The following is a 13,366-nucleotide window of genomic DNA, read 5'->3' on the forward strand; positions in this document are numbered from 1 at the left end:
TTCTTTTCTTCCCTTTTTTTTTTTTTTAGGGTTCCCCTGCCGACAACGTCCCACTGGTGGATTCCGCACAAGCAGCACCAACACCATCAAGCCAGCCCATCTCTCACTTCCACCTTCACCTGCCCTCGCAACCCGCCCCCGCCCCAACCGCCGAGCATCCACCCCCTTGCTCCGTGGTCCCCTTCCCTTCTTCCCACCACGTCTACGGAGTGGGTGCCGGCTCCCTCCCCCAGGGCTGGGAGCGAGGAGCTGGGGGACCCGCTAGACAAGCCCTTGGAGAACGATGCGGAGGGTGTGTGGAGCCCCGACATCGAGCAGAGCTTCCAGGAGGCCCTGGCCATCTACCCGCCGTGCGGCCGGAGGAAGATCATCCTCTCTGATGAGGGCAAGATGTACGGTACGCCCCGCCTCTCCATCTCTTTCACTTCCACGTATTTTATTTTATTTTATTTTATTTTATTTTATTTTATTTTATTTTATTTTATTTTATTTTATTTTATTTTATTTTAATTTTATTTTATTTCCCCCCCCGATATATGACAGAGTATTTCACACACGTGCACACACAGGGCTATTATAGTTTTGGAAATTTTCGTTTTAGTTTTGATTTAGATTTTTAAATTTAGTTTTAATTCGTTTTGTGGGGGCGGCATGGTGGTGTGTGAGTGAGTGGTTAGCAGGTCCGCCTCTCAGTGCTGAGGACTTTGCTTCGAGTCCAGGCTCCGGCCTTCCTGGGTGGAATTTGCATGTTCTCCCCGTGCATGCGTGGGTCTTCTCCGGGTACTCCGGTCTCCTCCCACATTCCAAAGACATGCATGGCAGGTTAATTGGTCGCTCCGAATTGTCCCTAGGTGTTCTTATGTGTGGGTCTCAGTGTGTTTAGTTGTTTAATAAATGCTTCATTTAAATTTAGTTTTAGTTAGTTTCAGTATTAGTTTTAGTTTTTTTTTGTTTAAATTAAATGTGTATTACTTGTGCGCAATACTGTATTTAAAAAAACAACAACCAAAAAACATGGAAGCGACGTCATCTGAAGGTGCTTTTCTATTGGCTGCTGCAAGATGACATCACTTATTTGTGACGTACTTTCTAACGTCTTTATTCCGGGTAATATCAAAATAAATCTCCTTAAAATCACATTTAAAATCATCCCCCAAAAAGTTGGTTTTGTAAACATAAAATGTAGTTTCAGTTAGTTTTCGTTTTTATTTTATTTTGTTAACGAAATTGTTTTTTGAATTTTAGTTTTTTCATTAGTTTTAGTTAACTAAAATAACCTTGGCACACACACTCGTTCATCTTCTTGCATTTCCTGCACACCTGTCACTTCCACTTCCACTCGGTCCCTCAATGCAAAACATTGTTTGCCAAAACTTGACAAACAGATGCTCAGTTTGTTTTTTTTTTGTCATGGATGACATCAGAATCCGTGCTAGCTATCTCAGGCTTGGAATCTAGTGACATCTTGTGTTTTTATTGGTTTTAATTAATAATTTGTTCTGAACTGATCAATTATAAGGGAGGGTAGCAGTGTAGTGGTTCACATAGCTGACTTTCACACAGCTGGCGTTGAAATGCACCAGTCCAAGGGGGCGGTAGCTCCCATTTGGCTGCAAGTCAGCTGGGATGGGTTCCAACTTCCAGCTCGCCTGTGACCCTGAACATGATAAGCAGGATGGAAAACGATGGATGGTTGAAATATGAGGCATAGGATGATGATGATGATGATGCGTTGCATGTCAGGAGGGGTCTACTATTCATAGGTATTTCCTTGGTTGAAAAAATTACTCATCCAATTTTTTTCTTGATCCTTAATTCAAATTCCGACAGTTTTCTTATCTTGGACATTAACTTAGTAAAAAGAAAAGCGGAAGAAGTAATTCCAGCTAACTGGTTCTTGTTCATGTGTCTAGTTGGCTGCAGGCTGCAAAAAGTAAGAGCTGCGGGTGATCAGTTTTTGTAATTGACAATAAAAGGCATTAATTGACATGCCGTAACATTTCCACGGAAATTGGCCAATCACGATTGTAGCACTATTATTAAAGGCACTTTGTCTTATTTTTAGGAAGCAAGTCTAACAGTTACAGTCATGATTATACAATAAAAACAATAATCATATTTGTTTTTGCATTAGCGTTAGCTTTAGCTGTGAGCTTCTTTGGTGTGATGTCTGTTAGTCAGAGGCTGAGCTGCACTGTTTTTGTTTATAAATGATGTCATTGTCATTGATCGTATCCATTAAATGAAACTTTACAACACAATTTTGTTCACTTCACGGACATTCTGTGCAGCTTTTGTTAATAATCCGAGGTTGCATAGCATAAACAGTAAGTGATTAATTTTTTTATTTTATTTTTTATTTTTTCATTATTTTTTTTTAAATAATTTTTGGGGGGGATCCAAGGTTTCAGAGCATATACAGTCGGATTTTATTTAAATTATTTTCCAATATTTAAAAAAAAAAGGCTTTTTTTTTCCAAGGTGATTTTTATTTATTTATTTATGTATTTTTTTTTATGGGGGATCCAAGGTTTCATAGCATATACAGTCGGATTTTATTTAAATTATTTTCCAATATTAAAAAAAGGTGGGGGGGTTTTCAAGGTGATTTTTAATTTTTCTTTTTTTTTTTCTTTTTTAGGGGATCCAAGGTTTAATAGCATATACAGTCAGATTTTATTTAAAATTTTTTCCAATATTAAAAAAAATGGCATTTTTTTTTCCCAAGGTGATTTTTTTTTTTTTTAAACATTTTTTTTATTATATTTATTTTTATATCTTTTTTTTTTTTTTGGGGGGGGGGGGCTTTATGGGGATTTTGGCTATTTGTGGGCCAGGCTCATCTAATTCCCAAGTTAAGCTAGTTGTTCAATAGATGAATTGATCCATTGCCTGATTGGATCGGTAGTCAGTTATTTTTATTTTTTTATTTTTTATTTATTTTTATTTTATTTTAACTCACTGATTTGGTGATCAGCTCCAAAAATCTTGGTCATTTATAGCCTACTAAGTATGTTTCGCTACGGTAATGTAAAATAGGAGAACGATAACTTTGTCCTCTAATTTGTTGCATTCAAGTCATGAGAAAACTGATTCTACATTACTTAGGAAAATGAATACAAATTTGATCAAATCCCAGATGATGAACATTTTTGCCATGAACAAATTCATGATGACCATCTGTGGTTGAATGTAAAGCAAAGACAAATGCAGCCCAATTGTTGACACAAAATCCGCCCCGGAGCAGGCCAACGTCTTCCTTGTACGAAAATAGCGGATTGAGCTAAAATCCCTGCAAAAATAATGAAACGGGATAACTTTGCTTTTCAACTGTTAAGACTCTGAGTGACGGCGCTGCCAAACAGGTGCGCGCAAAGGTAAGCTGGCGTCCCTCCATGGCACGTCGCTGAAAGATGCCTGCTAACAAATGGCTTTGGCGCGGCGTGTCTTGGACGGATCCGGTTGTTGGACAGAAGTATTGGCGCTATCAGACGAGCTCTGTCATCGCCCGGTGTTGCGACGGTGCCAAACCGCGACTTTAACTGTTAGCGTTGCCACCTTTTGCTGTTGTCGCTGGCCTCTTGGTTGACACTTAAACCCTTATAATGTCACACAAGACGGTGTTTTGAGGTCGTTGTTTGTCACAGGAATGAAGGATTTCATGGGGAAAGATTGTAAAAAAAAAAAAAAAAAAGTGTACCCACCAGCGGAGCGCACTGGCCTGCCAGGAATGGCATGTGCACTTGGTAGTCCGGGGGGGGGGGGGGGGGGGGGGGGGGGGTTCAAGGCAGCTCAGTTGTAACCCTAAACCAGAATAGACGTTTACCCTTTGAGCGCCTGGAGGGGGCGGCGGACAAATAAACACCAAAGGTGGACAGTCGTTTCTTGCATGGCCTCGGGGACCCAGCACAGCTCTGTCACACCTGTCCCCTCAATGCACAAGCGCTATTTCAGGGATTTACCTCGTCCTCGCCTGCCTGTTTGAAAATTGTTCGGACTCGCTTTAATGGGACATCTCTTTCTTGTGGTCATTTTTTTTTTTTTTCTAAGACGGAAAAATCTGACAAAACAAATAGCAAATAGGGTAATCTGGAGTTTTAGCTCCATGTAAGCGCTTTGCGCTCATGCACCAGGAACTTGCTCGTGGTGCGGGTTCGATCCCTGGGCTGGTCGCCACCGGTTACACACTAACTGACATGATCTTGGCTGCACGTTGTGTTTAAAGTAAGTTAAAACGAGCGCTATCAAAGCTAAAGTGTTAGCTCATTGATTACTCACACACAAAAAAAAATAAAAATGCATTAATCACATATTAATGCAGATTAATCAGTGAATCACACTATTAATTTTGACCGGAGATGATCCTTTAGCGTGACAGCGGATGGTTGCATTAAAGGTAGTGCAGGTCGTGTTTGAGCAGCAAACATAAGTACACACATTAATGTGAAGTATTTAATAAACGTTTGCGTATGACATTCAGAAAATGTGTTCATGTCAAAATATGCGGGTCATCTTTTTTTTTTTTTTTTTCATTTTAAATTATACAAGTAATGAACTGATTAGAAAAAAGAGGAGGATGGGAGAGTGCAGTGGATCAAAAAATTAAGGTAACATTAAGCGTAGAGAGAATTAACACATAACAGATGCTCTTCAAGTTTGGCAGGCAAAAAATGTTGATAATGAATGTTTTAAATGAAGTGATTAATCATGATTAATCAAAATTCTAAATATGTTATAAATCTGATTTTAAAAAATTCTAATAATTGTTTGACAGCTTTAAGTTAAAACACAAGAATGGGGACAAATACTCAAAGATTCGGCCTAAAACAATATGGAGGACTAAAGAATAATATTGAGGTCTAGTAGTGACTGTTTTTCATTTTTATTCATTGTTGACTAAATATTATTTTACAACATTATTTTATTGTTTTTTTTTTTTTTTTACTGTATATTTGTCTCTAAAAGACCATTTTTACATTTTACAGGTCTCGTAGTGACTGTTTTTCCACTATTTTTTTATTTATTTATTGTCCACTCAATATTATTTTACAACATTATTTATACTGAATATTTCCCACGAAAAGACAACTTACATTAATTTGTGATGCTTGTGTTACCAGTAATAACTACAAATTTCTCTTAATCAAGTTATGATTATTTAATAAGATGTTTTTTTTTCTGAACTACTTTGCAAATTGAGTATACCCACTTCTGTCTACCCACATTTTGAGCCAATGCACATATTTTACATTCGGCAAAAAATCTCATGGCTCACCACCAAACAAAAACGTCACAAAAGGTAGACTGAAATATTGATTGATTTCATCTCACTTTACTAATCAGTTTAATAAAAATCCGGGCCTGTTTAGTTAAGCACGAAGCAATTTTGCAATTAGCACGACTCTTCTCGTCCCTTTCTGGTTCAACAATGTGTTGTTTGTCCAAGATTTTAGATGGATGCTAATGGTCCAACGTTTCCCACACAACCATTTCCCCCGAAGCAGCCCAGATGCTTCACAGTTTTATAGCCCCTGCAGCTCTACGGGTGTCTACTTAATCACCGTGCTAAGGTCGCCGGTGGCCAGCGACTCAAGTCATTCAAGCAGCCGCAATCAATGCAAATCCACTTTTGTTGGTCTTTAGTGTTGATCATGTTGTCACAAGCGCTGATCGCTCGTCATCTCTCAGCGGGCCAAATTAAATGGCAAACTAGGCAACGAGTCGATTCTCTTGCAAAGGTTAACTTGTGGCCTTCCGCACGCTAAATACGGACTCATAGACAACACAGCAAAAAAAAAATAACAACGCGTCTGCTGGCTGAATGCGACATATTCCGAATTTTAGGTCAAATTCCCGGCTGAGGAATGAATGCCATTCTTCGCTACAACTGTGACATTGAGTCTCCGGGCAGCAGCAACACTGAAGGAATCTGCGCTTGTGGATTCCGTAATTGAACGGAATGTTTCCAAAATTCCAGCCCATATCCTCATCTGCCACATTTTTCCTGGCCCTTGAGCTCATTACTCAGCAGGCCTCCTATTAGCTGGCTTATTAGGGACGGTGTCGAGGATATTGTGGCGGTCTGGCCATTCGACGTACGCCTGCCAAGGAAAACATTTCCTGCCTTGTGTGGCTCTCGGCGAGAGACGATGCCCTGCACTCTGACTAGGGGTGGAAACCTCTGGCTACCTCACGATACGACACGATATGCGATGCAAGGCTCACGATAATGATTATCTCACGATATGATGATACCACGATTAGCAATATATTGCTTAGGTAATAAATCCACGATAATCTATGATAAAACTAATCATACAATAATAATAATATAAATGAATAAAAATAAAATAAATAAATAACTAAATAATAAAAATAAATAATAATGAATAAATTCTAATAAAAATCAAAAAATCAAAAAAATCCTAGTATCCTAAAATAGTGTAAATATATACAAATATAATATAAATACATAATATATAAATATATATAATATATATAAAAATATAAATAAAATAATAATAATAAAAATACAAATATAATAATAATAATAATAATAATAATAATAAAACTAAGATCATAAGTCTTCTTCACCTGAAGATTTCCGTCCATTTCCCCGCCACTCTTATGAGGTGCTCCCCCTAGTGGCCCGCCAAGTAATTGCTCAATAAGTCATGGTTCAATGGAGCCGTTTTAGTGGCTGTATATTAACTGCAAATATCGCGATACTTACATACATGTATCGATGATATATCGGGAGACAAAAGTATCACGATTTATATTTATATCACGATTTATATGGAATAATGGGAAAACGGTAATTTGTATGCCGCCGTTCAACATGTCGTTATTTACTCACTGCTCACTGTTATTACTATTACATCCTGCTTGATGATGCAGCTGTTTGGTTTCGTCACACTTGATTCTCTAACAGCTGTGAGAGCAGCACTTATCCAGGATTTTGATGGTTCTGTTCATGTGCAGGGGGAAAAAAAAAAAAGAGGAGGAGGCTTTCAATGCCGCTGTGAATGAAGTCAACAAAGCTTCCCTGAATGCTGACGGGATTTTCACACAGTTTGGCCAACAAAGAATATGCACACGCCGAAACATTATCCCGACTAAGCTTTGCTCGCGCGGCCTGTCGTCCTATTGTTGTCTTTTTGTGTGCTGATATAAATATGTTATATGGCTCTCAAGGGATTCTCGTTTTTAAAAACGTGATGCGAAGGTCAGTGGAAAGCAACAGGGGAGTCCTCGTCCCCTCACTCGGGTGTCAACTTTGCCGGTCAAGTGACAGATTCAAGGTCAGTCTTGACCTGTGCACTTTTTAAGTGGTGCCTCTTGAGCAAGAGCATTTGGGATTATTACTGTGCAATTATGTATAATATTAATGCAAATTAAGTATATTTTAGCCCCAAAAATGTTTTATATTTTTACTTGGACAAGTGATTAAGTGATGTTTAACTCATTCACTCCCAGCCATTTTCACAGAAGCAACCCCCTTCACTCCCGGTTTTACTGGATTTTGACTGATTTTAAAAAGCCCACACAATATTGTGTTCTATTGCTATAAAAACATGGATCATACCAAGAGAAAGATTAAAGTCTCTTCGTTCATCAGGAAAAAACGGTACATTTCTACCTGCTTCCGTTTTGCAGCAAATTAGCATTAGAATATAGCTAAGTTTCATCATTATTCACAAATCTATTTAGAATTTGGAGTATTTTTTTTTAACATGGTCCTGGTTGATCTCCTTTACTCTCTGTTTGTGTAATAACTACCATATCTTCAACCGTTCTTTGGAGTTGAGAAGATGCATCAAAGCCTTCTATAATAATAGCATAAAAAAAAATATTTAACAACATATAAATACGTCTTTGGGACACTTAAAACATTTAAAATAGAACATATTTATTCGTTTTGGGGAGCAAATGAGTTAAATATGGGCAAATTATGTGCATGTCTCTTTTTTTTTCTGAGTCAATGTACATCAGTATCTTTTATAGGCGTCCTTAACCCAGCCAAAATATTTCCGTGATCGTTCTAATACTTTTGAACAATGAAGTGAGCAAGCATATACGGTACACGTGTACGTACATTGTCGAGGTGACATGAATGTTTTTTCGCTACGGTGCGAATGAAGAGGCAACGGCTAACGGGATTTAGTTTTTGGAAATATACTTCTTACAAAAGATTAATAATGACATTGTCACAATGTAATCCATTTTGGTTGTGTTTTTAAACATAATTAGCACCATACAGTATCATTGGGAAACTGATGTTCGCCACCAAACTAGATTTTCGAGGTATGAGTCAATGTACAAGTATATCCATACACAGACTAATTTCTCATCAACAACCTTTTCTACTGTTTTTATTTTATTTATTTATTTATTTTTTTGTAGCCATGACGGACCAGATGGCAAGGAATTATCTACAACTCAACCAGTAAATGTGATGAAAGAACACAAACAGTGACACAACTGACATAGACAGATGACACGCATAATTAGAAAGGGGAATAATACAACTGGATTAGTTGGATTACCACGCAACAACCGACAAACAAAGCATTCCAGATGATGGGTGCTTCATTAATTACGAGGTATCAGATATGAGCTTGTAAACATCTGTTGGTGTGAGTCATTTAGTAATTTATTGGACCAAATCTTAAATTTGAAGACACGCAGCACAACATTAAGTAACTACCAACTCTGACCATTTGGGGCCCGTGTCTGAGGAAGACCACCCCTAAGTCTTGTCATCACTGGGTCATGCCAGGGTTATGTTTGGGTCATGCAAGGGCATGACAGGGTTATGTTTGGGTCATGCAAGGGTTATGCTTACTGTCATGACTAGGGTCAGGTAAGGGTTATGTTTACTGTCATGACTAGGGTCATGCAAGGGTTATGCTTGGGCCATACAAGGGTTATGTTTGGGTCATGCAAGGGTTATGCTTACTGTCATGACTAGGGTCAGGTAAGGGTTATGTTTACTGTCATGACTAGGGTCATGCAAGGGTTAAGCTTGGGCCATGCAAGGGTTATGTTTGGGTCATGCAAAGGTTATGCAATTTCTGCCAGGGTGTGTCAACCTATGACCACAATTAAACATACGAGACCAACATGGAGTTCTGCAGGGAAGCTTTCTAGAACCACTTGTGTAGTTTGTCACTAGACTGTTATTCTTAAAGGGAAATTACAGTCATGTTCAGTTCAAGTCAATGTAAAATAAAATATAAAATAAAAGTAAATTACTGATCCTTTGGTACGTTTAGCGGTTGTGCAAATATCAATGTTGTTATTCTATCACAAATATAACGATTGAAGCACGTCAGTCACCCTGAAGATTCTTGCATCATCGCCACTTGACTCATTGTTAGCATCAATATATGTATGACAGGCGTCTTTTCTGAGAACACTTAGCTGAATAAACTATGACGGGGGTGGGGGGGAATCACACCCAAGCAAGAAATTCCGTCAGCCTTAATGTGACCTTCCTCAGCTGACTCAGCCTGAGAAAGTGTCAGGAAAACTGACGGCTGCCAAGGGAAAATGGCACTTTGCATATTTTTTATATGATACACGTGTAGATTGTGGTCACATGAGATGTGATGCTACTACGATTTATTTTCAGATGTGTGCTATAAAGTTTCCCCGATTTAATCCATGAAAAGTTTTGTTGTTGTGCACAAACAGGACACGAACTGGGGCTATGTCGGAGCGGCAGATGCAGATGCAGAAGTATAATCAGCGTATAGGAATGTCGGGAATGTCCTGAGCGGGAGTGATCACACTGGGCCATTCATGCAGATTTATGACCCTGCCGGGTCCGAGGATTGACTCTGGAGGGGAACACGAGGGTGTGCCTTACTAGCCCTATGATGAATGAGTGAATGTGTCTTTCGGGGCCTTTTTCACCACAGGGATACCAATATGCAAGTGGGTATAAAAAGTCTACACACCCCTATTCGAACGCCATAATTTTGTGATGTACAAAAATGAGACTAAGTTAAACACTGGGGTCACTTTTGAAGAGCATAAGTAAAAATAAACCCAACTAAAGTTCGGTTGTTCTAGTAGGCTTTTCATGTGGTTCCCAATTGTAGCTTGTAGTCTGTGACAGTTGGCAACCATTTGTTAAAGGGTTACTTGACTCATTCAGCCATTTCCAGCAGTAAAATTTAATATTTTGTCTATAACGAATGTGGTAACATCATTATTTTTCATGTACAATTAGTACCTTTAAAAAGTATGTTTTTTATTTTTTTTGTACTTGCTGTCGACTGATGATGACATCACCTGTGCTGAGGAAGTAGGTAACGACCGATCATGGCTCAGTTTACTGACCAAACCCAGAAAACAGGTGAGCCATGATTGGCCGTCACCTACTTCCTCAGCACAGGTGATGTCATCATTAGTGGACAGCAAGTAGAAAAATCACTTTTTAAAGGTATTAATTGTACATGAAAAATAATGAAGTTATCAAATTCATTGTGGACAAAATATTAACTTTTCACTGCTGAAAATTGTTCAATTTGTCAAGTGTTGTTTTCGTGTGCAATAGCGCCACCTAAAGGATAGGAGTGGAAGTTCTAAAATATGAGCGACTTGCTCTAATTTTACGCGTGCCCTTGAGAAACCTCCGTCGCGTCACACTGCAGCTTCGCTTGGCACAAGTCGCCTGTCTGGCTAATTCTCACCGGATGATCTCAACGCTGAGTGGGATGACTCGCCTCTGATCTCGTGGGTGTGTTGGAAAGTATTTTTTCATGGGAGCTTCCCCAAGCATTCGCCCAAGGAGTGGCGGAGTATCTGAAACGAGAACACAATCAGCACGCATTGTTTTTTACATTAGTGTCACACTGGAAATCTAAAAACTTATTTACGTGAAGGATCATGGTAAATGTAGCAATTTTAGCGCACAAGTAAGTCTGGTGTCATGAATCATATTCCCGATTTTAAAACAGCGTGAGCATGACGAGGCCCGAAGGAACCCGCCGCAGCGTAACCGGAGCCTCTCAACGGGTGAGAGGGTGGGCGAGGGGAACAAGGCCAAGATTTACTGTGGGCGTAAAGGCATATTCCATAAACATTGACACACACGCACCAGCTGCCTGGCACTGTCACTAGACTGCCCCCCCCCCCCCCCCCCCTTTTTGGTGCGGTGGCCTCTGCTGTCTATCCCGGGTCGGGTCCCGAGGATCTGATTGCTTGCCGCGGTCGCCCACCTGCTTGGCCAGTGTGAGCTGTCTGTCATTAGCGGACGTGCGCGGATCCACAGTGCAAAGTGCGGTGGACTGACTGTCACTCTTTGACACCGAAGCCGGCCTTCACAGAGACACGTGTACTCTACGTATCTGTCCTTACACACACGGGTGTCAACAATTTTTCCTTAAAGATGCCGCATAAAGGAAATCGAAGGATGCGACAGCCACTTTGAAAATGTACATATAAGCTTGGTAAGTTTACAACGCGCGCGTTACAGGCATACCATCCTAGCGTCCATTATAACAAAAAGGTACCCCCCCCCCCAAAAAAAAACCCCCCAATAATAATAATAAAAAATTATACAAATTAAATGAGCAGCAGAAAAAATGCAGGTCTGAAGGGGTAAAACGCAAAACATGAGCATTCTGTATTAAGATGATTTTTCAAGCAATGTTTACTTGAGGATCATGAAGGGGAAATATTCACAAATCGGACATATTGACACAGCAGAAAGTAGGGCAAACCATTTTTTGCCTCTGAATCTTCTCATTTATTTTTATTTGCCATTAAGAATAGACATTTTGAGATGATTTTACTTATAAATGGTTTGTCTATTTTCATATCTAGAAAAGGTTAATTCATCATTATTAGTAGCTGTAGCAGTTGTTGGGCATCATATCAATGAGGGATGTGGGTGTCGCTTAGGTTAGCTTTTTTGTCCGCTCACTAAATGCTAATGCAAATTAGCATCTATGTTGTGGTGCTATAACCCTTCAAGCAACGGTTTGATTGCATAAAATCCAGCAAAACATGTAAAAATACAATATACCAGTCATATATTCTTTATCCTCTGCAAAGAACGACCAGTATTAGTGCTGTACTGATGACCTGAGAGGAGTTGAGATGTCTCAATGAAATGTCCAGACTGGCTGTCTTATACTGGTCCCAGCTGCCTACAGCAATAGCCATTTAATTTCTGTTGCAATATGAATCCCCTTCCCTAATTTACAGTGCTAGTATTACAGTATTGTGGTAATAGTGACCATGCAGCTCTAGTTATGCACGTGTGAATTTTTCATACTGTTCCTCTACCGAATCGCATAAGATACTCCAAGTGTCCCGAGCCAGTAAATGCAACTTTACTGAATTATTCAGATTTTCTGTCAAACATAAAAGCAAAAGCACGTCTTTAAAATGTTGGTGTCTTCATTTTCAGGACGGAACGAGCTGATCGCACGCTACATCAAACTTCGCACTGGAAAAACGCGGACCAGGAAGCAGGTGAGTCCAACGCGGCCAACGCCGTCCCTATTTTCGAAGCCCTTCAGAAAGTCCGCCCCCCCGCTGAGTGATGCCCCGACTCCCCCGGGTAGCGGCCTCTCAACCGCCGTCCCGACGATTGATTCGGGGCCAGCCGCCCGGCCTTCATACGCAACGGGTTCGTGTGTTTGGCACCGTTTCGTTTTTTTTGCGCCTCGCGGACGACCTGCTCGTTAGAAGCGGCGAGAAGCTGGCCGTGCGGATAGGACGAGGGATTTGCAACGTTATCCTCCAGCGTGGCATCTGATACGCAGCGACTGATGTAGGGGTGGCAATGATGGATGTGCATAGATGGAGACCCTGCTCAGTCCCTGTGGGAGTGCTGATGAGAGAGGGAGCGGAGATTCCGATTCAGGCGACTTTATTGATCCCAGAGCGGGCAATTAACTCATTCACACCCAACCATTTGCACTGAAGCAATCCCTTTAGTGGATTTTGACTGCTTTTGCAAGGCCCACAGAGTATTGTGTTCTATTGCTATAAAACATGGAATCTACCAAAAGAAAAAAATAGCATCTCTTCTTTCATCAGGAAAAAAAATATTAATTATATTTCCATCTGTTTCCGTTTTGCAGCAATTAGCATTAGAATATAGCTAAGTTTCATTAGAAATCTGTTTAAAACAGTGGGGAAAAGAGTTTTTTTGTAACATGGCCCTGTTTGATCTCTTATACTCTGCTGCCACCTGCTGGCTGTTTTTGTAATAACTACCATTGCTTCAAGCATTTTCTTCAGTTCAGAGACTACATCAAAGCCTTCTGAATGCTCTAGCCTAAAAAAAAACAACAACAAAAAAACCCGTATAAATACGTTTTTGGGAGCAAATGAGTTAATT

At 39.9% G+C, this 13,366-nt stretch overlaps 1 protein-coding gene across 2 annotated transcripts in view; it reads left to right on the forward strand.

Annotated features, from left to right (window-relative positions):
- Positions 1 to 253: 253 nt before the first annotated feature.
- The window catches only part of tead4 (TEA domain transcription factor 4), a 32,920-nt gene continuing 19,807 nt past the window's right edge, over positions 254 to 13,366 (forward strand). For both annotated transcript variants that reach the window (XM_077517419.1, XM_077517420.1), the window contains exons 1-2: positions 254 to 397; positions 12,428 to 12,492. In XM_077517419.1, the coding sequence (XP_077373545.1) occupies positions 391 to 397; positions 12,428 to 12,492 (72 nt within the window). In that variant the 5' untranslated portion in view covers positions 254 to 390. The remainder of the gene's footprint in view (positions 398 to 12,427; positions 12,493 to 13,366) is intronic.

The sequence above is a fragment of the Festucalex cinctus genome, chromosome 3, assembly GCF_051991245.1.
Source record: "Festucalex cinctus isolate MCC-2025b chromosome 3, RoL_Fcin_1.0, whole genome shotgun sequence".
Lineage (NCBI taxonomy): Eukaryota > Metazoa > Chordata > Actinopteri > Syngnathiformes > Syngnathidae > Festucalex > Festucalex cinctus.